This window comes from Condylura cristata, unplaced genomic scaffold (assembly GCF_000260355.1).
Source record: "Condylura cristata isolate star-nosed mole 26May11 unplaced genomic scaffold, ConCri1.0 scaffold00023, whole genome shotgun sequence".
NCBI classification, from domain to species: domain Eukaryota; kingdom Metazoa; phylum Chordata; class Mammalia; order Eulipotyphla; family Talpidae; genus Condylura; species Condylura cristata.
Genome location: NW_004567124.1, coordinates 6,880,816 through 6,904,268, shown reverse-complemented (window position 1 = coordinate 6,904,268; position 23,453 = coordinate 6,880,816). Strand labels below are relative to the sequence as shown.

Here is a 23,453-nt window from a genome sequence, read left to right as displayed (position 1 = left end):
GTCTGTTCTCTAGCAAACAGACACCTTGAATAAGAAAAGAGAGGATATGGGTTTTAGCCACAGGGCACACAAGGCACACTGGCACTGAGATTGAAAGCAGTCACAGGGTGACTTGATAATTAGGAAGATGCCTTTATTGTTTTTGCACTGTTCCAATACTACAAGTAAAAATCATGATAACAGTTTTTTTTTTTTTTGCAACTTCACAAATTATAGAAAAATGGCTTTCCATTCCCCACCCCCCACCCCCCATCCCCCAAATCAGACAGTGTTCTGTTATGGCTGAAATTCTGAAGGAGAAGGGGGCAGAAAATACAGCAGAAGTGGCTCTCTGGGCAGCCACAGAAGTTTCCTGATCATTTAACGCCCAGGCTGAGTCCCAAGGACCTTCGTTCCCTCTGAGGGGGACACAGTTTCATGCACATCTGTGGCACTAAGGCAGGCCTGTCCCAAGGCGACCTGCCCACAGAAGGCCTGCAGCATGGCACTTGTGGCTGGCGGGCCACAGTCAAGGCAGCTTCGTGAGATCAAGAAGAGGAGGCAGGCCTGCGGCTCAAATCTCTTTCTCTCAAATGCAGCCAGGAAAGAGAAGGTGGACGCTGGCCAAATGGTGCTCTAGGTTTAGAAATTTCCCCTTATCCTCAGCTCACAAAGACTAATTTTTCAAATAGTCATTTAAAAAAAAATCAGAAAACAAACAATTGGTTCCGTTTCAGCTGTAATCATCAGCTGGTAATTTTTAGAAAAAGACAATTTGACTTGCTCATTGTTCAGTTCATTTTTTTTAAATCAGGTGTCTGACTCCATTCTTATCCATGCTGGGGGGAGGGGGATGGTTACAGCTGTAGCAGAAGGCTGTCTGTTGATTTGCGAAAACTGTGAAAATGTTTTGCACTCACATTCAAAGGCTGAAGGAATTCAAAAACAATCCCACTGATTTTTATGAGAAACATGACTGTTCCTCTGGGGTGTCTCAAGTCAAAACAAGGCAACCGCCTCGTGATTTATAGTCCCCACTACACATTTTCCGCCTTCCAGAAGGCATTAGAGAAAAGGGCCAGCGTCTGCCAGGAGCAATTGTAAACACACCACTGACAGCTTGGACATGCTGTTTTTAAATGCAGCAGGACTTTTTCCTTTGGCCCTAGCTGAGAAGTCAACTCCCTAAGAATGTTTAAGAAGGAGCAGACAGGAGGGCTCCCCAACAACACTTAAGAATATGGGTCCAGTGGGCCCCCCTGACCAAAATGTGGCCTGGAGCATCATCAAAGGCAATCAATACATTTACGACATACGAAATTATCCAATGGTCCCATACCGACCCCCACGCACAGCCCAGTGAGACGTGGGGTGTAGGGGGGACGGAGAAAAGTGATCATAAGGCACATGGCCGAGGTGGCCCTCACACCAGGCCCAGAAAGGTTATCTCTTCACGCGATTCCAAAAGTGTTGGAAAGCTGAGGAGTTGATGACACTCACTATGAGCAGCAGCAGTAGATAAAGGGTTATCATGACCGCAAACCAATGGCTGGAAAACCAGGAGAGCTGGCTGGAAACCCTGCTTAAGGGGGAAAAGAGAGCGACATTGGCAAAAGGAAAACAACATTTTTTTTAAGTGTATGCAACAACTTCTGGCTTAAAGAAGACGAAATGATGAATTTCATCCTCTGAGCGAGTCATGAAATGAAGTTTCGTGCGTGCTCCTTTGCTGGAGAAATCTGGGGCTGCTGGCACCGCCACCGACACGCCTTTCACCAGAACATTTTCTAAATGTACAAAGACAGCTATGCAATGAGCTCACCCTGATCTTCTCTTTTACAGCTCTTCTTGTACCTTTTATAACCCCTCTTTTCTTAAGCAAGACTTTGGTATCTAAAGAACAACCTCACTCGGGGTGTCTGTCCAGATGGCAGCAGGTGATTTAACAAAAGTCTTTTCACTTTTAGACATGCACAAACATCAATTCAAGCTAGGGAAATCCTCTTTGGCCCGCTGGGAGATGATCTAAATCATCCATGAGTACTCTAAAGAGACACTCGAGGGACAAGTAGGAAGAAATGAAATTTTCAAGTAGAAGGAGCCAGATGATGTTAAACCAGAGGCTAATTAATGTCCACCAGACTCAAAAATCCTATACAAATTTCCTGGATTTGGAGGGGAAAAGATTTTAACGGGCTATGAGATCCTCAAGTGCAGAAACAAACCACTGGTGTGTAAAAGCAGGAGTAGGGAGTATGAGAAGGGACTCTCTTCCCTGTCCCGACCTACTCACATGCTGCTCATCCCTGCGGGAACCTCTACCGTGGACTTCAACAAAGCAACAACAGCTCAAAAAGACCCCTACCCTGGAGATCCCAGAACATACCCCTCACGACCACCATGTTGAGACATGAGGCATCCATCATGGTTCCAGGAGCTGGAAAGCTTCGCCTGCTATTGCGCTCAACACCCTCATCTTAAAGATGAAGATGAAGCAGCTCAGGTCCAGAGGAGCTGGCAGGGGCTCAACAGCCAACGTGGGAAATGCCAGCCAGCAGCACCCCTCCCAGCCGCTGTCCAGTCACACCCGGCCTCTCATCTGACTGGTATTCAGGCAGCAATCAGAAGCTCGGTAGCTGAGGGGCCTCATGGTTGGGGCAGCCAATTTGGCTCATACAGTCCCTCAGACTACTTGTGTTTATGAACCTCTCTCTTCTTCCCCAGAAGGCCCAATCCTCATGGAGCCAGCACTTCTTTGGTCAGTGTTTGAGATACTTACATGAACCTGGGGCCTAAGGCTGGGGGACAGCCTTTAGCTGTCCTCCAGGGCTGTACACAGGGACCGGCCTTACCTCTTGGGCTGCTTCTGTGAGTACACCAACAGGTACTTCACTCTCAGGAGCTGGTTATTGGTGACCACAAAGTACTTGGGAGGGATCTCTCCCCCTTCACTGTGCTTAATCCTCGCCCTCCTGCGATCTATCCCCTTGGAATCTAATAAGAAGAGTAAAGCACAACGTTACATGTGGAGAAGTACAAATATAAAAGCAGCAAATTATGAATATGAACAGAAGCAGATCAAGCCTCCTAATCCTGAGAATAGAGAAGTTCCAGCAGACTGAAGAAGCAGCACTAAAAAAACACTGACAGACAGACAGGAGGAGGAAAACAGGAATAGAAAATAATAGAAAAGAGAGACAGGGGAAAAGCCTCGACTGAGTGGGGAAAGAATAGGGAAGCAGGAGATTGATGGAAAAAAGAGAAAAATACTCTAGGGTGGGAACAGAGCAGATCTTGACCTAAAACAAGTCTCTTAGCAGGCACTTTGAATTTGCCAGTCTGGATCTGAGCCTCTCTAAACATTTATATTCCACCCTTTGTGCTAAGACTTGTTTTAAAAAATCCAAAACTGTTCTATTAGTAACATGAAAAAGCTTTACCCAAGGGAGAAAAAAAGGTCAAAGCTTCATGACAGCAGACAGTGCAAAGTTTTGTTTTGATGTTGAATGTCAGTGTTTGCAAGCTTCCTAAGAATTATAAATGCAAATATTCATGCTGTCTGGCTTGGAAGAGTGGCGTCAGACCTGAGCCGTTGCTCAGATTCCAGTTGGTTTACGTTAGTGGACAGAAACAGTCTTCTCAATTTTCCTTATCTCAGTGGAACCCAAAGTCTGGTTCTGGAGACTAGAATGACAGCTCAAAATCCTTCCACCTTTAAGCTAAAGAGCACTGGGCACAGGGCAGAAATGCTAATAAGGGACATATGAGGTGGGGCAGGGAGAGGACTGCCGGCAGGCAGCTAGTCATTTGCTCCCTGGAGAGTCAGGCAGGAATTTACTCCTCAAGGCCTCATTTGCCCCTCACGTCCTCCAGGGACTCTGGAACATACCGGAGCAGCCTGGAAGGACAGGGTCTGGACTCACATCTTTAGCTTCAGTTTAACAAATAATTATTGGATGTCAAACATGCAGCAAGCTCCCTGCTGATAACAGGTACCCAAGGGTGAGCAAGACCAATCTGGCCTCATATATGTTAAGCTCATCTCCTCCCCAAAGCTTCCCCACCACACTCTGCCTTACCATGACCACTACCTCTCTGAAGTGCCTCTGTGGACCTCACAGGCCCCTCACTTGCCACTCCTTACACAATGCCCTCTATTAATTGATACGGATTCTATTATATGTTCAATCCCTAAGGAGACTACTCACTCCTTGAAGGTCAGCCCCTGCCCCATATTGCTCTGGAATCAATCCATCTCTCAGCCAGCAGTGGAGACTCACCCAACAGCTGGGCCATCAGCAAGGGTGTCAGCCTAGTGCCTGGCCAAACACTCACTCACCCTTCTTCTTGGTTTGGCACTTGACATCTGGATGGTCAATGACCTCACACACAGCCACGCAGCTGAGGATGGGGCCCAGGAGGCTGCGCTGCCACCCAAGGCCGTGAGGGCTATAAATGAGGGCCAGGCTCAAGTCACTGGTGAGGTAGGTCCCTTCTCCAAACAAGGAAGTCTGGAATGGCAGAGGCCAACAGAGAAAGAAGACGTGATGAATGCAAAACTGGCACAGCAAGACGACATAGATCACCAATAGAATCGTACATAACATTTTCAAAATTTCTTTTGCCCGCAAAAGGCATAAAATCAAATAATCCCATGACACCAGCTCAGGTTTATCACTAAACACAGTCTTACCTGACAAGATTTTAACTGATTATGAAAGTGGTTGACTAGCTTGGCAAACTAGTAGTTCTTGTGGTCAAGATAGAGAGGGAAAAACATAGGTGTCAGAGTCCAAACTGCCCTAAATTTGAGCCCTGCCTGTACCTTTAACAAGCTGGAAAGTTACATATACTATCTCAGTCTCAGTTTCTACACTGACAACAGAATCTCCTTCACAAAGTGACGGAGGAGGAGTCAATAAGATAATGTGCACAAAGCATCCAGCAGGGGTCTTGGCACACGAGACAGGTAGCCACCCACCACAGGGTCTTACATTGTAGCACATACGGTAAGCCCTTGTGAATGTATTAAGCATTTTATATGACTTGTAGGAGCAACTTCACATACTTATATTCACGGAGAGAGAATCACACCTGAGGGGGGAAGTAATCTGAGTCATTATGAAGAAGAGAACTGAATGTCTCAGGCCAAAACCTGTAACCACATAAGAAAGGGTACATTTCATTCCTTGTGTTAGTGTTGACCAAGAAAGTGTCCAAAATCTAAGAGACAGCACCCTGCTGGAAGGTGCTAACTTGGGGACTTCCCAGGAAAGCAAGCAGGTGAAAGGAAAGGATCTTAGGTGAAATACTGCAAGTTGAGGCTGCAGCAGTCATAGCAAGACAGCCTTTGCCAGTGGATGCCATCAATAATTCATCGTGATGGCCAACATAAAAATGTCCTCCATGGCTCTCATTCATACTGACTCAGAACCCTTCTCAACTCAACACCCCAGGTAGCTGCTACCAATGGATGGAATCTAACCTTTGAGTTGAGGTTCAACTGTTTTCCCTGATCCACAGTATCAGTATTTCAAGATGATGAGTGGACCCCCAACTGCTCACTGAACATCCTACACTTAGGAATTGAGAAACATCTTACTCACAGGCCTAGCTTCCAAAGAGGCAGTTAAGTGAGGCTTAGGAGAAATGAAACGAGCCATTGCTTGGTCTTTAGGAAGGCTTTTGCCAAGCAACGCAGTGTTCCCACGTTTCAAACGCGGACATGGACACTGCATGTGACTTCACCTGACCCCCAGCCATCCTCCACTATGTCTGCCACAGATGTGTCCTCCACTGAACTTGAGAAATGGGAGCAAGGCTGCTGGGAGCAAGGATGTCCAAGACTGTGAAACTAGAGGTACCATGGAAACATATCAATTTCAGCTGACAGGTAGGCTCTCTCAAGTCCTTGACTAAAAACCCAGAGAGAAGAGGCCAGAGAAGTATCCACTGTACCAAAGGACTCAGGAGATACTCTTAATCAACAAACTCCCAGAGCAATGAAATAAAGGTTTAGTGTTACAAGAATATAATACACAGGCGATGTTAACCACCAGGTCAACTGTGGTGGGGGGGGGGGGGCAGGCCCTCTGGATTCCAGTAGCCTGACTGTGACAATATGCTCAGAGCCAGTGTAAACAAATCCATCACCCTCAGCAAAACCCAACTGCGCTAATCAGATGTAGCAGTGATGGGAAAGTCGCCCCAGCTCCGGTGCTGTATCAGCCACAACTGGGCCCAGGGATGATGGAGCCAGCCCTTCAGACAAGACAGATGCTGCCATGACTAGGGGCAAAGTCTGCAGCAATTCAACTACCCAGATTCCCTCCACAACACTTCTACAGGAGATGCTGTGACCTGGGTGCCCAGGGAGTGGGGAGCCCTTCATGCTCTGTTTCAATCCTCTCAAGAGGAAGAGGGTCATACTGTCCTATTGTACAGATGACACTGAGGCTCAGAGAGTTTAACTGATGTTCCCAGGGCCACAGAGCTGCCAAGGTCATCTTTTTTTTGGTCCCTGTCTGATTCTTTGTCGATATATCATTAAGGGGCAAAGTAAGTGCCAGCAGAGATGGGTGGTGAGCATTGTTTTGACTCCTAAAAAAGGGAAGGAAGGAACTAAAGAGGGAAAGGACCTCTCTTAACAAATTCCTCGATTTCTCCTAGGGCAGACTTTGTTGGAATATCCAGTAGGCAAGTGCTTTCCAAAGTTCGCTATGAGTATGAGTCACCTGGGGATCCCATTAGAGTGAGATTTCTATCAGATATACTTTTCAAGTATACTGAGGTCTGGGCTTCTTTCAGAGATTCTGTTTTGATTAGCCAGGATATAGCCAGTTACTGGGAATTCTTAAAGCACTCCAAGTGAGTCAAAATATGCACCCAAGGTTGGAACCATATTTAAACTGATGCTTGTCAAGCTGTAAATGGTGTAGAAACTAACAAGGGGTCTTACTAAAATGCAGGCTCTGGCTCATACAGCCTAGAGGTGGGCCCACAGCTCTGTGTTATTTACAGGCTCCTAGGTGATGCTGCTGGTCTGCTGTGGTCAGCAAGGCCTGAGTGAACCTATCCACCCCTACTTGCAATACCCACCCCCCCACTCCCAGCATCCTGATCTCCCCCCACATCCCCCATCCCCACCACAGGTTTAATCCTCACCTTGTTCAGGTGACAGTGCAGGCCATTGTGGATGATGGAATGGAAGTTTTCTAGGCGGCTCCCATGGAAGGCATAGATTAGGTCTCGTTCTCCTTTGGTCTCATAAAATTTGGCATTCGCTGGGTCAGAATACTGGATTTCAAACAGAAAGTCCGGCACCGGGACAGGTGTGTGAGGAGCACCAGTCAGCTTTTGGATCTTTTCAAACTTGAAAATATGAAGGAAGCCACAATTTTATTTAGGAAACTAGTAAATTGTGTTGGACAATATGGTGCCCTAAAGCCTTGGGCTCAACTCCTATGGACTCTATCAAGAGAACAGCTGCTTTCATGAGAACAAAGTTATCAATTTATAAATAAGCAAAGAGCTCAATATTGTTCTCCTGGGCAAGACTGTTGTCCCACTGCAGCATGAGTCCCCAGCCAAGGAGCTGACCCACATGGTACAGCAGACTTCTCCTGTCGCACCTGCTACTCCCATCAGCAGTGTATTTCAGTCAATTTGCTTGTTCTGTTCCCAACTCTGTCTCTGGTGAATCCTCTTACACACATTTGCCCCCACTGCTGCACATCTAGCCTGTACCCCAGTTCTTGTATGCATAAATAAATCTTAAAAGAAAAAAAAAAAAAGATTGTTCTCCTTTGTTTTTCCTTACAGCAGGATAAGGATCATGACTTGTTCTTCTAAACAAGAATTTTCATGACATTTCACATCTATTTCCTGCATTCCATCTACAGTAATCTCAAGAGATAGGAAGTTATGATCAATTGCAAAAATGGCCACAAATGCTTCCTCCCACTCCAGTTCATATACCCTTCTGCAGGGTGAGTCTGCAGGTGGAATTCCAGCAATAGTCCATTGAAAGGTGAGATCCATATCTCCACCCCTTAAATCTGGATCTGGCCAGGTGACTTGTCTTGGTCAATGGGAACTTGGTCAACCTATAGCAACTAAGGACAAGTCCTCCCTTGTCTGCTGCTGGGAACCTTTGCTGCCACATGAACAAGTCCTACTAGCCCCTGGAAGGGGGGGCCTCTAGATTAGGGCCCCAGCCAGAACAGCCAGCCCAGCTGAAGCCATGGACATGTAAGTAAGGCCACCCTAGGTCATCCAGTAGTTCTTTCCCTATTCTAAGGCTCCCCCGCCTCCAAAGAGTGCCATCCAACCAACCCGTAGCATCGTGAGGGGCAATCAGTGTTGTTTTAAGCCATTAGATTCTGAAGAAGCCTTATTGGTACAGACAGGTAAGCTCCTTCTTAAATGGTAATAATCCTCTCAGGGCAGAGATCACATCATTCCCATAATTTCTAAAGAATAAAACATAGACCATAGCAAATCTGTTCTAAAGTTTTCTCTGAATTGTGATTAAATGAGAAAAAGAAGGGCAATGTAACATATATTGTTATACTGACATCAGGTTGCCCTCAAATGTCCTTTTCTGAGGTCAAGACTATCTTCCATGTTGAGGCTAAAAATCCTTTTATAAAATGATATTATATGGTCAGTTAATGTCCTTACTTGGTCAAAATAAAAAGGTGATAATCCTGGGTCTAACATTCCATTTTTAATGGAATTTAACCAGTCTATAAGCAAAAGTCAAGTAGCCACTGCTTACCTACAGTACCAGTATGGCCTTCCTATTTGATGCCTGTACAAGGTCTGAATAAATCACAATGTAACAACACCTAGAGATCATCTAGGTATTATCAGGCCAGCATGAACTCTGAGTCTCTTAACACTGATTCAGAACTCCTTATGTTATTTTACCATCCAATACAGACAGATATCCGTAGACATGAGAATCCTGAATATCAAATTTCATGCTGCTTAAGGAGGGTTTTTGTCTTTGACAAACGCTTACAAGCGTGCAAGTTCTTAAGTTTGATTAACTGATTAATTTGTGAAGAACAGCACAGATAAATCCCTACGGCTGCTCCAGAATGAACACCATTCTAAGGATCCCTTTGTCATTCCAGCCTCTGCCTGGAAGGTCCCAATGTCTGTTCTGTGCCAGAAACTGTTCTGGGAGTGACACACATTTTATCATAGCACCCCTCAATTTACAAGTAGGGAAGGGGAGATTCAATAATGGGTGAAAGTGGGTTTTGAAATCAGGGCCAGAGAATTTCTACACTTCAGGCTCAGCTCTGTTTCCTGACAAGTGAACTTGACCAAAACAGACAGACATCCCTAGATGTGAGAGTCCTGTTCTAATGTTTTCTCTGAATTGTGATTAAATGAGAAAAAAGAAGGACAGTGTAACAGATGTTACATACCTGACCTTGGTCAGGTTGACCAAGGTCTCTTGAGGTATGATCAAGCGTCAGAAAACCATTGGGTGCTGGTACCTGACATTCACTGAGTCCCTGAAGATGCCCTTTCAGGTGTGAAAATTCATGCTACTCTCACAGCCAGTTCCCTGATGCAAGTCTATTATTATCATCCCTTTAGAGTTGAGGAAATGTACCCAGAGCATCCAGCATAGCAAGAAGGCCCACTGAGAACCACTCTTCCCCTCCGGTCCATTCTTAGGACCCTGGATGGGGATGGACTCTGTGTCCTTTCCAATAAACCTTACCAAGTCCAAAAAAAAGGTGCTGAAATGTACCCAGTAACCTGCTCAAGGTCACACAGCTAGTATGAGAGAGAACACAGCCTGGTAATGCCAGTGTGCAAGTTTCTGGGCCCTCCTGCAGACACAGAATCAGAATCCCTGGGGCAAGGTCTCCATTTTCAACAGGCTTCTCAGGCCATTCTGGAACATACCAGGGCCTGTCAGCCTTAGGCATCTGTGACCCTACAGATCAAAGTCTCACCTCTGACTTCCCTGTACTGTGGATTGTCATGACCTTTGAGGATAAAATCCAGCTCACCAGGTCCCAGGACCGTGTGTCTTTGTCTCCAGAAGACTGGAGAAGTTCTTTCAAGTTGGGTAACTTGCTGGCATCTGCAAGCTGAAGTAAGGAAAAACCTCTATTAGACAAAGTGATAACCAGGGGCCCTCTAGTGGTAAGCTCTGTGACTTGCACTTCTTTCCTGTCTGAAGGAGTTTCCTAAAAGGGAAATACACAGCATTATAGAATCCCCTTTCCAAACAATACCAACACCCAAAGCTATGAAACTTGAAAGGTTATTTTGAAACTCATTTAGTATAAAACGTGAATTGTGATTTTCAGTCTTTATTCCACTCTTGCTCCTACTGGTAGCCTTCTGCAGCAGTAATATTAATGTCTGATTACGGGATGACACCTCACTGGAAGCACTACCAAATACATGGTATATACATGTGTGGGCAAAAGATTAACAAAGCCTTTCCCCTTAGCATAAGTGAATTTCCCTGTTACTCTGGAGACTAGATAAAGAGATTATGGCAAGTATGCATGTAACTGTTAACACTACTTATTGTAAAAAACACCCAGAATGGTCAACTGCACCAGGCTGGAAGTAACTGCATGGGGAATACACAATTGTTGGGTTTTCCTGAGTGTGGTGACATTCTGAGGATCCTGGCTGCTGTGTCTAAGGCGTTCTTACAGCAGACCAGCCTCTGTGGAACATGTGGCTTTACTGCCAGAGCAGCTCCTGTACCCACCTGATGCACATCTTGACCCCTGAGTTGTTGCACCTCTGTAAGGACGTCTGCAGAAATGGATAGCTGCTGCTGCCTTGCCATAAACCCTGATCCACCCCAGAGCCTTCTGATTTAAGCTGGCACCAGCGTGGCTGTAGCAGGTGTCTGAGCGGGACAGTTTGGCTGTCATGATAGTGCCTTTCTAAAACTGGGAAGACTGATTCTGCAACACGCATGTTCCAGGATTCATGCTAAGAAACTCAGGCCCAATATTTTCTTTACAGTATGACCAGGACTTCTGGGGAACAAGGACTATAGACGGGGTCTCCCTAGTGGAACAAAGGGTTAAGTCCCAGCACTAGAAGCTGTCCGCAGCCACTGCAGCACCAGTTCAATCCCCAGCCAGGGAGCTGATCCACATGCATGGCAGACCTCTCCTCACCCTCCCGCTGCTCCCCTCAGCAGTGTATTTCAGTAGATCTGCCTGTTCTGCTCCCCACTCTGTCGCTGATAAATCCTTTCACCTCCTATGCCTATGGGCTGCATCCCAGTTCTTATATTCATAAATAACTAAAAAATAAACCTTAAAAAAAAACACATGGTCCATAGAGAAATGAATTAAAACAATCAACCAGTTTAGTAGGTAGCAGAATATAAAATCAACACATAAAAGTCAGAAGCCTTCCTATACACAAACAGAAGAAGCAGAAATAAAAAAAAATAAAAAAAATCCCCTTTTCACTTAAAACAAAAATAATCAAATACCTAGGAATCAACCTAACAAAAGAGGTAAAAGACCTTTACAAAGAAAATTACAAAACACTGTTAAAGGAAATACAAGAAAACACCATGAAATGGAAAGACATCCCTGCTCATGGATCAGGAGAATTAACATCATCAAAATGGCCATCCTGCCAAAAGTGATAAAAAGATTTAACACTATCCCAATAAAAGTCTCAATGACATTCTTCAAAGAAATAGAACAAGTATTGATGAGATTCATACGGAAGCACAGAAGACCTCAAACATCCAAAACTCTCATGACTAAAAAGAGAGAACGGAGGCATCACAATGCCAAACTTCAAGCTATATTACAAAGCCATTATAATAAAAACTGCATGGTACTGGAACAAGAACAGACACACAGACCAGTTGATTAGAATAGAAAACCCAGATATAAACCCACATGTTTATGGGCAGCTAGTATTTGACAAAGGAGCAAAGAAGATACAATGGAATAAAGAAGGTTTGTTCAACAAATGGTACTGGGAAGCTACATGCCAAAAAATGAAACTAGATCACTACCTTGCACCATACACAAAAATCAACTCAAAGTGGATTAAAGACCTAGACATAAGACTAGAAACCATAAAATATCTGGAAGCAAAGATGGGCAAAACACTACTCGACATACACTTCAGCGACATCTTTAAAGACAGAGCACCCAACGCCACAATAGTGAAGGCAAAGATAAATAGATGGGACTATATCAAGTTAAAGAGGTTCTGTACAACAAAAGAGACATTACAAAAGACAAACAGACATTCCACTGATTGGGAAAAAAATTTTCTCACACAAAATGAGTGATAAAGGACTGATCACAAAGACATGCAAAGAACTGATGAAACTCAACAAAAATAAACAACCCCATCAAAAAATGGCAGAACTAAAAAGACACTCTCCAAAGAGGAATTGCAGATGGCCAACAAGCCTATGAAAAAATCTTCAACATCACTTGTAATAAGGGAGATGCAAATTAAAACCACAATGAGATAACACCTCACACCAGTGAGAATGGCACATCTTAAAACAACTAGCAATAACAAATGTTGGTGAGGATGTGGAGAAAAAGGAACTCTCCTGCACTGCTGGTGGGAATGCAAACTAGTACAACCACTATGAACAGCTATATACCAGAGACATTTTATGGGAGTGGAGTGGGGAATGGGATCAAAAATGGTGGGGGGGAGGGAAGTACAATGGACTATGGTGATGGCACACGGGTGATTTGGTGATGGGAAGCCCACAGGGATTACAACTGAGATGGAAAAAGACACAAAATGATGTAAAAATAAAATATTTTCAAAATTAAAAAATAAAAAAGTGCCAGGTCATATCTGATTGTATGCATAGCATCAACAAATGCAGCATTCCTGCAATGCCTTGATTAGCTAATATTTTTCACAGTTATGTCCAGTCACAAAGAGATCATTCCTATGGAACCTATACAAATAATTGTATTGGGGGAAAAAGAGAGAGAGAGAGAGAGAAAGAGTAGTTGAAAATAACAAAAATTTGAATTGAAAGTAATTATGACCAATCTAGAGAACTAGAAATAATTATAAAAGAATGCTATGAACAATTTCACAAGAAAGAAATTAATAAGCTAGATAAAGTGGACAAATTCCAGGGCAGAATAACATATTTGTAGGAATAATAGTATTTTTTTTTTTAATAAATGGTACTGAAATAACTGTATCTATGCTGAAGAATAAAGTTTGGTAAAAAAAAAATACATGGGTGTGTGGATGTATATATTTTTCATGAGTGTTGGTACTATACAGTAAAAAGGCAGAAAGGTAATGATTTTGATTTAGGTCTATTCCTTGTCATAACACAAGTTCTTCAAGGGGACAAGGCTGGTCCGTAGTTGGGTAAAAGACTGGGAGGAAAAGGGATGGACAGGAAAGGTGTGGCAGAGGAGGTGCTGAGTGACCTGGTTTGATGTGCAAAGGTAGAGAAAGGGCAGCGTGTTGTCAGGGAAGTGGATGGTGCTGTAGTTATTTTGTAGGTTTTCCTCCCTGTCGCCTGGATCCAAACTTGTGTTCTTATTCCCCCTGCTGTCTGTGTGAGCTGGGTGACTTGTTTGACTTTGTGTGTCTGTTTCCACAAATACACCAGTGGGATAATATTAGTGGCCAATTCACATGACCCCTGTGACAGTTAATCACATTAAACAGGTACAGTGCTTAGAGCAATAGGCAGGTATCAAGTACTCTAGTATTAAGGGGACAGCCGAGATTGTGGTGATCATTCATTACAGGTGTTCAGTGCAGCTGTCCTAGAGTGTTGGAGGGGTCACCATGTGGACTTTGAACATCACCTCAACCCCCCACTCCACCCTGCTGCACCAGTGAGGACTCTAGACTATGGAGCCACCGAAGGTAACCTGAAGATGTGTTCCTCAGGTGACTGCCCGCATGGTTTGCTGTCTGCACGGTGCAGAAGACATTCCGGAGCAACCTACAACTCCCCTCCTTTTACTTCTGGCTCACACTTGTTCTCCAGAGCTGTCGCTGGGTCTTTTCTCCCAACAGCTTTGTCTTTCCTTTTCTGTGCCTCTACAGCTCCCTGCCATAACATTCCAGTCCTCAAAGTCAGCCAAAAGTCTCCCTCGCCATGACGCTTTCCCTGATTCCTCTGGACATCTGTGCTCTATGCAGAACCAAGTTGGTCGTTTATTGTTTCAAATCTGGTTGGGACAAATGTTTCCTGAAGGCCTACCACATCTTCCATATCTCGGAGCCCCAGCAGCCAGCTGGGAACCTGGCATGAGGATAACAGAGATAACAGCAATTATTTCAGAACGAGATAATAGCCATTACTAGCGGTAAGGCCTTATCATGTGAGAGGTGCTAGCATCATCTCATTTTATCCTCATGACAGCTTATTTTTTTTTAGATCTGCTTAACTTTTGGGCCCTCCCTGGTGGCACATGGGGTTAAGGCACAGAACTGTGAAGCTATCCACAGCCACTACAGCACGAGTTCAATCCCCAGCCAGGGAGGTGACCCACATGTTGCAGCAGACCTCTCCTGACCAGCCCGCTGCTCCCCTCAGCTGTGTATTTCAGTCAGTCTGCCTGTTCTGTTCCCTGCTCTGTCTCTGGTGAATCCTCTCACCCTAGCCCCCCACCCCCACCCCGTACCTCTGGCCTGTACCCCAGTTCTGTATACATAATCTTTTTTAAAAAAAGATCTGTTTAATTTAAATATATAACATATATATATAAAATATATAACTTGTATATAAATACATAACTTATATATGTTATTAATATAACAAAAAAGTCATATAACTTATATATGTTATGTTAATAACATGTATAAGTTATGTTATTAATATATAACATATATGTTATATGACTTTTTTCATATTTTTTCTTACATCACTCTTCATTTTGTACAATGTATGCTTTCTCCTCTCTGGTGTAGTCCCTGTGAAATTTCCACCAATTCACCTGTGTGCCATCACCATAGTCTCTTGTGCTCTTCCCACCCCTGTTTTAATCCTTGCCCCTCCTCTTCCCCTACAGAATGTCTCTAATTTATATCTGCCTGTTGATTTAGATTTTTAACTTATCATAATAACTATTTTTCCCCTGATCATTTCCCCTGATTCATTTCCTCTACGACAGCTTATTTTAAAGGCAAAGAAAGTGAGGTTTGAGGAGGTTAAGCACCTTGCCTAGAGCCACACACCTTCAGCAGCAGGGCAATAACATGAAGCCAGGCAGCCTGGCTCTGGAGTCTGTTCTCTGTAATGCTTTCCTATCAAATCAATGGGAAAATTCAGTAATGGACTGAACATTTTGGCCAAAAGGGGCAATTCCGGCAGAACTTGGAGACACAGTTTGAGAAGCTAATCAACTATATTTCCAGAGTCCCCCTCCCACCCCACCCCTAATGATACAACCAAAATAGCTCATGGTTGTCCTGTCAGAGGCACAGAGAAGGTGTGTGGAATGTGCAGTAGGGAGCAGGATCAGGAGACAGAAAACCCTCCATCAGACAAGACTTATGAAGCACTAAGGAGAATACATGCTGGGTGTTTCAGGGGTTTGCTGCAGAAGGCAGAAAGAAGGGTTCATAAGGCAAAGAGGAAATGTGTGGGACCTGGTGTGATAGGGAGGATTTGGAAAAAGCACTCCCACAGGGAAAGAGCACGTGTACATGCATAGGCAGAGAAATGAATAGCACCTGTCCCAAAGGTGATCGTGACTCAGATGACCCAGGGCCAAAGAGGTGACTGACATGAGTTAAGGTCACCAGCTGTGTGCCCAAGGGTGACCCTCATCCAGGCTGTGGAACCTCTGATTTTTTTTTTTTTTAAAGAAATCAACAAACTGCATTTTTTAAAAAAATTCAATTTCTAGGCTCTCTCTGGTGGCGCAACGGGTTAGGACACAGCACTGCAGGCTGGCCCCGGCCGCTTCAGTGTGAGTTCAATCCCCAGCCCCGGAGGTGACCCATATGGCACAGCAGACCTCTCCTGTCTCACCCACTGCTCCCCTCAGCAGTGTGCTTCATCAATCTGCCTGTTCTGCTCCCCACTCTGTCTCTGGTGAACCTCTCACCACCCCTGCACCTCTGGCCTGCACCCCAGTTCTGCATGCATAAATAAATAAATCTTTTTTTAATTTTTCAATTTCTAAAAGGCTAGAGGAGAAACAAAACTGATCAGCCCTTAGACCACACTTTTGCAGCCTCTGCTCTTGGGGAACAGGAAGGGTTCAGCTGGAGAGGCAGATGGAGAGACTGGGAGTGGCCAGGAATATGGGCAGTGTCAGAAGTCACAAGGGTTTCAGAAAAATTTCTCAGGAAAGAAGTAGTTTCAGTGACCGAGTGGCCAAGGGCAAAGAACCACCAGGGGACAGGCAGAGGAGATGACCAATGGGATAATGTTGTGAGTCAGGAGTTGGCAGGACAGCCCAGAGGCACCACAAACATACAGATCACTATCTCCTGGGGAGGAGGTCCAGGAAGCTGCATTTGCATGTTACCACGGTGATTCTGATCACCAGGAACAGATGGGAACACCTGGGTTTAGCTGTTAAACAATGATGTTTTAAAAGGCCTAGCAGCAGGAAGAACTTTTTTTATAATCCTTGTCCAGGAAAATGCCAGAGGTCGTAATTACTAGATGTGGGTGGAGGTCCTGGAAGGAAATAACGATATGGCCAAGGTCCCCAGGTTCAGGGATCAGACAAACAGAAAGACACCTGGAAGAGTGGGGTGGGTGGCACGGGGGAGCTGGCAGCTGCTGAGTTGAAGGCTGGAAAGGGGAAAGCCCCCGATACAAATAAGTCCATCTTGCCTTAGTACCTGACCCAGGTACATCTTACACTGGGGTGAGAGTCTATTCTCTTTACAAATGCAGTCGTGATGGGGACCTTTGAAAGAGTGGTTCTCCACCGTGGCTCATGCCAGCATCACCTGGGAGCTGGACAGTGTCTGCCATTGGCACATATTCTGATTAGCTGACAGTGACCAAAGTAAGAGAACCTACATCACTGAGTTGTTAAGAAGATTAAATGAGTCACACTAAAAATGGCTCAGGACCTGGTTGGGCAAATAGTGGGTGCTACTGATATCACGTAAAACTGAGTTATTATTCCCACTAATCAAATGTCCCTCTCTAGTGCTCACCATCTGCTAGGGAGAAGCCAGCACTTCTGGAAAGGCTGGCAAGGGAGGGTGTGCTGTGCACGGGAAGGGTGCATCGCACCCTGGGTTCTCCAAATCACCATGCCATGCCACCGGCGAGACATCTTCTCAGCCACATTCTCACTGAGAGTCACATCATATTACATCTATGTCTGTGTTCCCTGTCTTGTTTTATCTCTATAAAATCTCTTCAGACACAATCTTTGAGAACAGGGAAATAAAAAGGTGATCTGAGAGGCTGAGCAATTTACCTTGAGATATCTGATATGTACCCAAATGAACATTTTATTGACTGAATTTAATCTAATTGTTAAAGCAGGTGGTTGCTCATGAAAACAATCAAGTCAATAGAAGAAATTTAAAACTACAAATCCTCTGCAAATAAACAAAATATCCTAATGCCCATATCTCATTAACCTCCGACCAATTAAAACAGAATCTCTAGAGGTGGGTCCTAGACATCAGTATTTTTTAAATCTTCCCACGTGATTCCAGTATGAATCAATGTTGAGAAACTTATAAAGCAGGATCTCCCTCAGTAAACATCAATATTCCATTTGCAGTCAGAAATTAAGATCAAAAGTTTTCTTTAGAAAGGTTTGTTAGCCTTTGAGTCAGCAATTCCAACCTCTTGAAATTTATCTTAATAACTGGAAGCATAAGGCCTCCCTGGTAGTGCAAGGAATTAAGTCTCAGCACTATGAAGTTATCCTCACTACAGCACAAGTTCGATCCCTGGCTAGGGAGCTGACCCACGGGGCCAGCAGACCTCTCCTGTCTCGCCCACTGCCCCCCTCAGCAGTGTATTTCAGTCAATCTACCTGTTCTCCTTTCTGTTTCTGGTGAATCCTCTCATCACCACCCCCACACCTCTGGCCTGCACCTCAGTTCTTGCATGCATAAATAAACAGATCTTTAAGAAAGAGAGAGATGGCATGAGGAACAGACATGCTCCATGGTGAGGACAAAGAGGAACTTAGCCTGCTTTAGCCCAGATGTCAGCACCAAGAGAGCCAAAGTGGGAACAGGGGAGGCTAGGTGTAATGCTTAGCAGACCAGTGAGCACACAGTCTTGTTAAAACATAGGTGCTCACTGGTAGGCCTAGGAGGGGCCTGACATTCTGCATTTCTTTTTTTTTTTTAATATTTATTAATTTATACATACAGAGCTCGGGGACAGGCCAGAGGTGCAGGGACGCTGAAAAGATTCACCAGAGACAGAGTCGGGAGCAGAAAAGGCAGATGGACAGGGTACACTGCTGAGGGGAGCAGTGGGCAAGTCAGAAGTCTGTGGCCCAACAAGTTAGGGTACAGCACTGCAAGCTAGCTGCAGCCACTTCAGTGCAGGGCACATCAGTACAAGTTTGATCCCCAGCCTGCCCGGAGCTAACATTCTGCATTTCCACCAATCCTCCAGGGACAACCATTGTGTTGGTCAGTCCTCACCTTAGCAGCAAAGTGCCTGGAATTAATATAAGGGAGCTCTGGTGCCCCTGCCCACCTCCCAACTGTAGCCTAGTGGAGAACTAGGGTATGGTTTTTCCTAGGGGAAAAACAAAATGCAGCTGAATGAAGGTGGAGGCTAATACTCAGGGGGATAGGATATCCCAAGAATGCTGCCACTTCTCTGACCTGATAGGATTTCACCAATTCTTGTGTCAAGGAACAAGGTCAGAAATTTTCAAACTGGGTGTTCAACAAGCATCCAATTTGATTCAGCTGATAAATGCCTGCCAGGTCGGGCACTGGGAATACAAACAACTCCCAGTGTAAAACCAAGAGTTCCTTACTTCCCCTCTTCCTGTAACCACAAAGTGATCCAGAAGGTCTAGCCAGAGTTGATTCCTTTTTCTTTAATCTCTGAGTCAAAAACAGATCCAGGTGCCAAGTTCATGGCATCTTTTTAGTAACGCAGGATGTATGGCAAAAGAAACCAGGTCGCTATGAGTAAAAATGTCCTCAAAATAAGGTACCTAAGATTTGAGGACTGTGACAGGATAAAGCCACAGCCTAGACTAAAGGTTCAGCTGGGACATGCTTAGAAAAACAACAAAGTAATCCAAGCTACAGGTTAGTTTTTGGAAACTGTAACATACGTGGTACAGGCATGTAAAGACACCTTGTAGTACAAATTTAAAAAAACAAATTCTTGGCCCTACCTGGTGGCACCAGAGGTTAAAGCGCAGCACTATGACGCTAGCTGCAGCCACTGCAGCACGAGTTCGATCTCCAGCCAAGGAGGTGACCCACATGGTACAGCAGGCCTCTCCTGTCTTGCCTGCTGCTCCCCTCAGCGGTGTATTCAGTAGATCCTCCTGTTCTGTTCCCCACTCTGTCTCTAGTGAATCCTCTCACCACCACCCTACCCCACCACCTGCACCTCTGACCTGGATCCCAGTTCTTGTATGCATAAATAAATAAGTCTTTAAGAAAATTATTAATTTAAAATAAATTTTAAATGGCTGAAAGTTATGAACTATATCACATTACTCCCCAGTACTTTTAATTAAACAAATCAAAGTGAAAGATTATTGAAGAGTTCCTTACTTCCCCTCTTCCTGTAATCACAAAATGACCCAGAAGGTCTAGCCCAATTTTTGAGTCAAAAACAGATCCAGGTGCCAAGTTCATGGCATCTTTTCAGTAACGCATGATATATGGCAAAAGAAACCTTGTTTTTACCTAAGAATGTGTGTGCCCAGGTCCTGTGTGAGCATCTTTCAGCTGGGAAACCACTCAGATTCCCAGAGAATCTCTGCAGCCTAGCTAGTTCCCTTGAAGCTGGCACCCAATAAGGAATATGGCAACAGAGCAAGCAGCAAGTATCTGTTTCTCCATTGGCTCTCTAGAGAAAGGATGCACTCAAAGGGGCCCCAATGAGCCCCATGAGAAAGACATCTGTCCCTACAGAGAGCTACCTGGATAGTCCATGCTCTCCTTTGGGTCACAGGTGTGACCCAAATTGAGAGCACTGATACTAAGTACGGGGAGGCACATGGGACAGGGTGAGCTCTAACAGGGATACTTTCTTATTGGTACCAGTTGGATTTTTTTTTTCAAAGATTTATTTATTTATGCACACAGAACTGGGGTGCAGGCAAGAGGTGCAGGGGCAGTGAGGGTATTCACCAGAGACATGGGGAGCAGAACAGGCCGACTGACGAAGTATACTGCTGAGGGGAGCAGCGGGCGGGTTAGGAGAGGTCTGCTGCGCCATGTGGGTCACCTCAGGGCGGGGATCGAACTCATGCTGAAGTTGCTTTAGCTTCCTAGTGCTGTGCTTTAACCCACTGTGCCACCAGGGTGGGCCCTCAGTTGGATTTTTTATACAAAAAGTATACTTGTATACAAAAAGTAACTCAAATATTACTTGCATAATTAAAAATAAACTCTAGATGGGAAACCCGCAGGGATTACAATTCAGATGAAAAAAAAATGTACAAAATGATGTAAAAATAAACTGTTATATAATTAAAAAAAATAAACTCTAGATGTTGTGGAATAAATACATTTTTTAAAAGGATAAGCATAAAACAATTCCAAATCTTCCTTTACATTTATCCTATATGCTTCAAACAAGATTATGTTTGCCAGGGAGAGTACATTGAGCTTTCTAACCCACTTGGATCTTGACCAATATTATAAACCACATCTTGGGGCACCATCTCTGGCCAGTTTGGTTCATCTTATTCCAGTCTCTCCCTATCTACTCCTGCACCCACCCCTCACTCTCTGCTACCAAAGAGGACTCTTAGAAATACATCCTGCATCTCATCAATGCCCTCCCTTGCCCAAAGAGAAAATCTACACATCTTGGCAAGACATGGTCAGCCCTGTGTGTTCATCAATTTCTGTTTCCCACAACAGTCACATTAAAACACATACTTGTCGTTTTCAGCTAGCTCCTGGCATTCTGCCCATTCTGCTGCTCCTCTTGGAATACCCCTTTCTTCTTCTCTGCTCCTTGAGATTTGGTAAGTCTCCAGTAACTCAGCCTGGCACCACTGCCCATGATTAGAGCTCCCATTGCCAGGGAGGGCCCTGCTCTGGACTTCTCTGTTGTATAGAGGGCTGACCCCAAAGTACAGCCGAGCTAACCTCTCTCCTTGGATCTTTAATTTTGTATCCTCAGTACCTGGCCCACAGCAGTAACTCCATAAATCTTGCCACAAAAACTGACAGGTTTCACCCTCAAGGTTCTGATATCACAAACTCACAAAATTAAGCACCTGAATTTGCAAAACAAAGCATGGGGGAAATCTATTCAGTTTTCCCCTTTCTCTGACTTTCCACTTCCTGTACCCTGAAATGCCTGGACACAGTAGTCAAGACCTAAGCTCCCCTCAATCAGAATGCAAAGAACCATGTGGGGAGAGGGGAGGGTCAAGGGGCTGGACCTTTGTCCCTCAGCTTCCTGAGAGTAATAGCAAAGTCAGAACCTATCAGTGACCACCTCATCAGAGATAATTCTAAACATGTTGATTCTAAAGGTTTCCTTTAATCTGTTAATGTGGCTCCTAACATTAATGACTTTCTAAGGTTGAATTCATTTTGCATTCCTGGGATAAACTCATCCTGTGAATGAGGAATTACTTTTTTTATATGCTGCTAATTTCAGATCCTAATATTTTATAGAGGATTTTGACATTTGTATTCAAGGGTGATATAGGCCTGTAATTTTTTTTTTTTTTGTAACATCTTTATCAGATTGAGTATTAGGGCTATACTAACCACTTTCTCAATACTCTGGAATAGTTTGTGTAAAGCTGGGATTATTTCTTCAGTAATTGGTAGTGTAACAGGTACAGGTTTCATGGACTCGCCCCTACTCCAGATGCTGGAACTCCAAATCCCATAAGTATCAAGAAGCAGCACGCAGGGACGTGAGGGCGGAGCTGAGCAGCCAGGTTGGGATAAAACCCGACATGTGGGCTCTGGGGGGCGACCTGGTGGTTCGCAGCTGATCATTTTGGCGCTCAATCGGTTTTCAGCATGCCGGTGGAGTCCAAGTCAGCAGAACTGGTAGGCCATCCTAGTTAACCTGTGTTTCTCTCCCTCTTTCCCTGGGTTATTCTTTTACCTTTCTCCTTATAAATAAATCCATTATTTAACCTTTTGAGTGTGTCCATAATACGATTGAATCGTAAGCGCACGGGTGAAGACCTACAGACAGGCAACCCAATTCACATTGGGGTACCCTGTAACAGTAGAACTTGGCAATGAAGATGGCCGGGCACAGAGCTTCTTTTAGGAATAATATTTGATTACTAATTCGATTTATCCAATAATTGTCGGCTATTTTGGTATCAGTAAATTATAGTTTTCTAGGTAATCCAAATATTTGGATTACAAAGATAACTAGTATCCAGAATGCTGACCCCTGGATGAACTGTGCCAGAAACTAAGTGCCTTATGAATCATCAGTGACAGCTCATATATGTACTGTACACAAAATCTATAAAAGCAGTGTTCATATAGAACTTGAAGATGAAGGTCCAGGTGATTTGGTGACTTTTGGTCTTTAATTATTTGCAAAGGGACCAATCACTTCCTATTTAGCAGAATCAGTTAATGCAAATCAATAGCTAACACTGGTCACCCTAAAAGAAAATTTTTTGGAGGCTCTCAACTATTGCTCAATTTCCTCATGGGAATCACTTGCCTTTAACAAGAGAAAACAGTCTTGTAAGCTATTAGGATGAGGGAAGTGTTCTGTGGAAACCTTCTGAAGGCCAGGCTGAAAGTCTGGGGGCTGGCACATTACAAATGAGTTCCATAGGCCACGTGGCCTGGGCCAGGGCGGGCAGGGGGCGGTATTGGAGCACACTCACCAGGGCCTCAAAGTCCTTGCAGTCGTGGTGGACATAGGACGCGGGAAGGGGCCGCAGCACAGAGTCGCGCTTGTAGCTCTGCAGGGCCGAGGCGAAGAGGCTGCAGCGGAGGTCGACGGCCAGCATGTCGCGGCCCACCACATCCCTGATGGCCGCCCTCGCAGCCGGCTGCATTCCAGGTCGCGGCACGTTTGCCGGGGAAGACTCACCAGTTGGGAGCGAGGGAAGGGCGCAGCCAGCGGTCAGCCTGGGGCTGGCCCCAGGGACAATGGGTCAGAGGGGACGGAGTTCCCAGGTCTGGGGTGGAGCTAGGCAGTGGGGATGTGATGACAGCGGTGCAACGGGCCTACTGTGGGGTTCTGGGCCCAGACACTAGCTGCAGGGGGGGTAGGGGGGCTGCATCCGACGGTCTAGAAAGGGGATCCCTCTCCAGAGCACAGGTCAGTACAGGTGGGGTGGACT

At 44.8% G+C, this 23,453-nt stretch overlaps 1 protein-coding gene across 3 annotated transcripts; it reads right to left on the bottom strand.

The window, feature by feature from the left end:
- Nucleotides 1–254: 254 nt before the first annotated feature.
- Nucleotides 255–23,445, bottom strand: PARP16 (poly (ADP-ribose) polymerase family, member 16). Of its 3 annotated transcripts, none has more exons than XM_012728483.1 (6): nucleotides 22,992–23,445; nucleotides 9,960–10,097; nucleotides 7,144–7,350; nucleotides 4,319–4,490; nucleotides 2,832–2,973; nucleotides 255–1,561 (listed from the first exon to the last, which is right to left on the bottom strand). In XM_012728483.1, the coding sequence occupies exons 1-6, from the start codon at nucleotides 23,163–23,165 to the stop codon at nucleotides 1,423–1,425; spliced, it is 972 nt and encodes a 323-aa protein (XP_012583937.1). In that variant the 5' UTR covers nucleotides 23,166–23,445; the 3' UTR covers nucleotides 255–1,422. The 3 variants fall into 3 exon arrangements, with proteins under 3 accessions (XP_012583937.1, XP_004687727.1, XP_012583938.1); XM_004687670.2 differs by having other exon boundaries at nucleotides 255–1,558; XM_012728484.1 differs by having other exon boundaries at nucleotides 10,017–10,097.
- Between the last annotated feature and the right edge of the window lie 8 nt (nucleotides 23,446–23,453).

Coding starts and splice junctions, on each gene's coding strand:
- PARP16 (XM_012728483.1), bottom strand. CDS start 23,165: ATGCAGCCGGCTGCGAGGGCGGCCATCAGGGATGTGGTGGGCCGCGAC. Junction 2,974..4,318: donor GTGCCAAACCAAGAAGAAGG/GTGAGTGAGTGT, acceptor TCTTCTTATTAG/ATTCCAAGGGGATAGATCGC. Junction 1,562..2,831: donor TCACAGAAGCAGCCCAAGAG/GTAAGGCCGGTC, acceptor TTCCCCCTTAAG/CAGGGTTTCCAGCCAGCTCT.